The following is a 1,819-nucleotide window of genomic DNA, read 5'->3' as shown; positions in this document are numbered from 1 at the left end:
ATGTTGGTCACATTAATGATGAGGTTGTGTATGTTGGTCATATTAATGATCAGGTTGTGTATGTTGGTCATATTAATGATCAGGTTGTGTATGTTGGTCGTATTAATGATCAGGTTGTGTATGTTGGTCATATTAATGATCAGGTTGTGTATGTTGGTCATATTAATGATCAGGTTGTGTATGTTGGTCATATTAAGTTTGATCTGTGCCCACCTTCAGATCATCTTTGAAGGGGTCCGTGTTGGCTGTGCTCATTCTCAGAGCCAGCTCCAGCAGAGCTTCAAGTCTCGGAGGAACGATGTCATCCACTGGCTTCTTCAGCTCCTCCTCTGTCAGGTCCATGAAGTGCACGAAGAAATCTCCTTTGTCCATCAGAAAGTAGTGCTTTATTGATCTGAAGGAAACAGACGATGTTAGTTCAACTCTGTTCTGTCAGTCRGAGATGCTGCTCTGATCTGCTCACCTGAGACGTGACACCAGCTCCTTCTCTTCCATCAGGAAGTCCAGGAGGACCTTGCTGGCGTAGTTGTAGGCCTTCTCTATTTGCTCCACGTAGGCCCGCTCCTTCAGGGTGTACAGAACTTCCTTAGCATCGGGACACGTCACATCCCGGCCACACTCTCGCACCACGTTCAGGTACTTCCCTGTAGAAGAACACATTTAAATCCAGCTTCTGAAGCTTGTTTTATGCAGGTTTTCTTRGTTCTCACCTGTGCTTAATATTTTGTCAGCCATTTTCTGCAGAAAGGAGGGAATCCGGTGCTGGACGATGGTGTACCTCTGGTCCCAGTACTTGTCGTTGTAGTCCTCTTGAATCTTCTCCTTCTGCAGCTCGTGCTCCTCTACCATAAACTCGCTGAGCAAAGCAGAACCGAGACACAAACTGTGAGCGTTTTAAACTGTCCAGAACAAAAGGAATCCTAACTGGAACATTTTGTCCCGTTTAAAYCACATTATGGTGGACAAACACCTGTACGGATCCTTGATGATGCCTCTGTAGATCCACTTCTCCAGAATTTCAAAGTAGGGCACGCTGGCTGCTTTAGTGAGGTAAAGGCAGAGCTCCTGAGCCTGGCTGTCACCCGTGTAGTTAAAGGTCCGATCATGAAGAAGGCTGAGAGTCGACCCGCCCATACAGTCCCCTTTGTCCAACGAGGAGGCTGGGACAGAATGAGAGAAATGACATTATTTATGTATTAAAATAGTCTTTATTGTTCTGTGTTTCTCTGTGCTGCTGATTAATCTGGAGATTCTTGCAAGAATGAATCAGGCAACAAAGTACGATGCTCCTCCTCCTACCGATAGACGCCAGAATCTCCATAGTCCTCATGGTGGGTTGGATGTAAAACCAGAGTTTCTGCAGAGACAGTAGGCCCTGCCGCTGGAGGTGCTCCAGCTGAGTGATGAGGATCAGGTACTCCTTCATCAGAGTCCTCATCGCCGCCGTGAGGGCGTGGTTCACCTGGCCATACTCGAAGGACGACTTCTCCTCGATGAACCTGGACGACAAACGAAAACAATCAGCAGAAATCATTAAATCTACAATTACCAACCAAAATGAGTCCTGATCATTACGCTGAGTCAGCGATAAAACTAAAACAATGGGCTTCACGCAAAAACCGTTCATACAAACAGATTTGATCTTAAGCTGTGCGTACGAGTGATTTAGAAGAATTTGTGGCATTCACCAATTTTCTCGTAATCTAAGATTTTTTTAAGATATGAACAAAATTCACGAGGGGTCCAGACCTGTGGTATATTTTACGAGCAGTCAGTCTGCTGTTATCCAGATGGATTTTCTTCACTAATAACTTTATAT

General features: G+C 45.2%; 1 protein-coding gene across 1 annotated transcript in view; it reads right to left on the bottom strand.

Moving 5' to 3' along the window:
• tubgcp2 (tubulin gamma complex component 2) overlaps positions 1-1,819 on the bottom strand; it is a 9,084-nt gene that overhangs the window by 4,446 nt on the left and 2,819 nt on the right. The window contains exons 7-11 of the mRNA XM_014014787.1: positions 1,300-1,499; positions 971-1,160; positions 711-856; positions 464-644; positions 214-394 (exon numbers count right to left, since the gene is read on the bottom strand). Of these exons, the coding sequence (XP_013870241.1) occupies positions 214-394; positions 464-644; positions 711-856; positions 971-1,160; positions 1,300-1,499 (898 nt within the window). The remainder of the gene's footprint in view (positions 1-213; positions 395-463; positions 645-710; positions 857-970; positions 1,161-1,299; positions 1,500-1,819) is intronic.

Source organism: Austrofundulus limnaeus, unplaced genomic scaffold, assembly GCF_001266775.1.
Source record: "Austrofundulus limnaeus strain Quisiro unplaced genomic scaffold, Austrofundulus_limnaeus-1.0 Scaffold119, whole genome shotgun sequence".
Taxonomy (NCBI): domain Eukaryota; kingdom Metazoa; phylum Chordata; class Actinopteri; order Cyprinodontiformes; family Rivulidae; genus Austrofundulus; species Austrofundulus limnaeus.
This window is presented reverse-complemented; position numbering and strand designations above follow the sequence as displayed.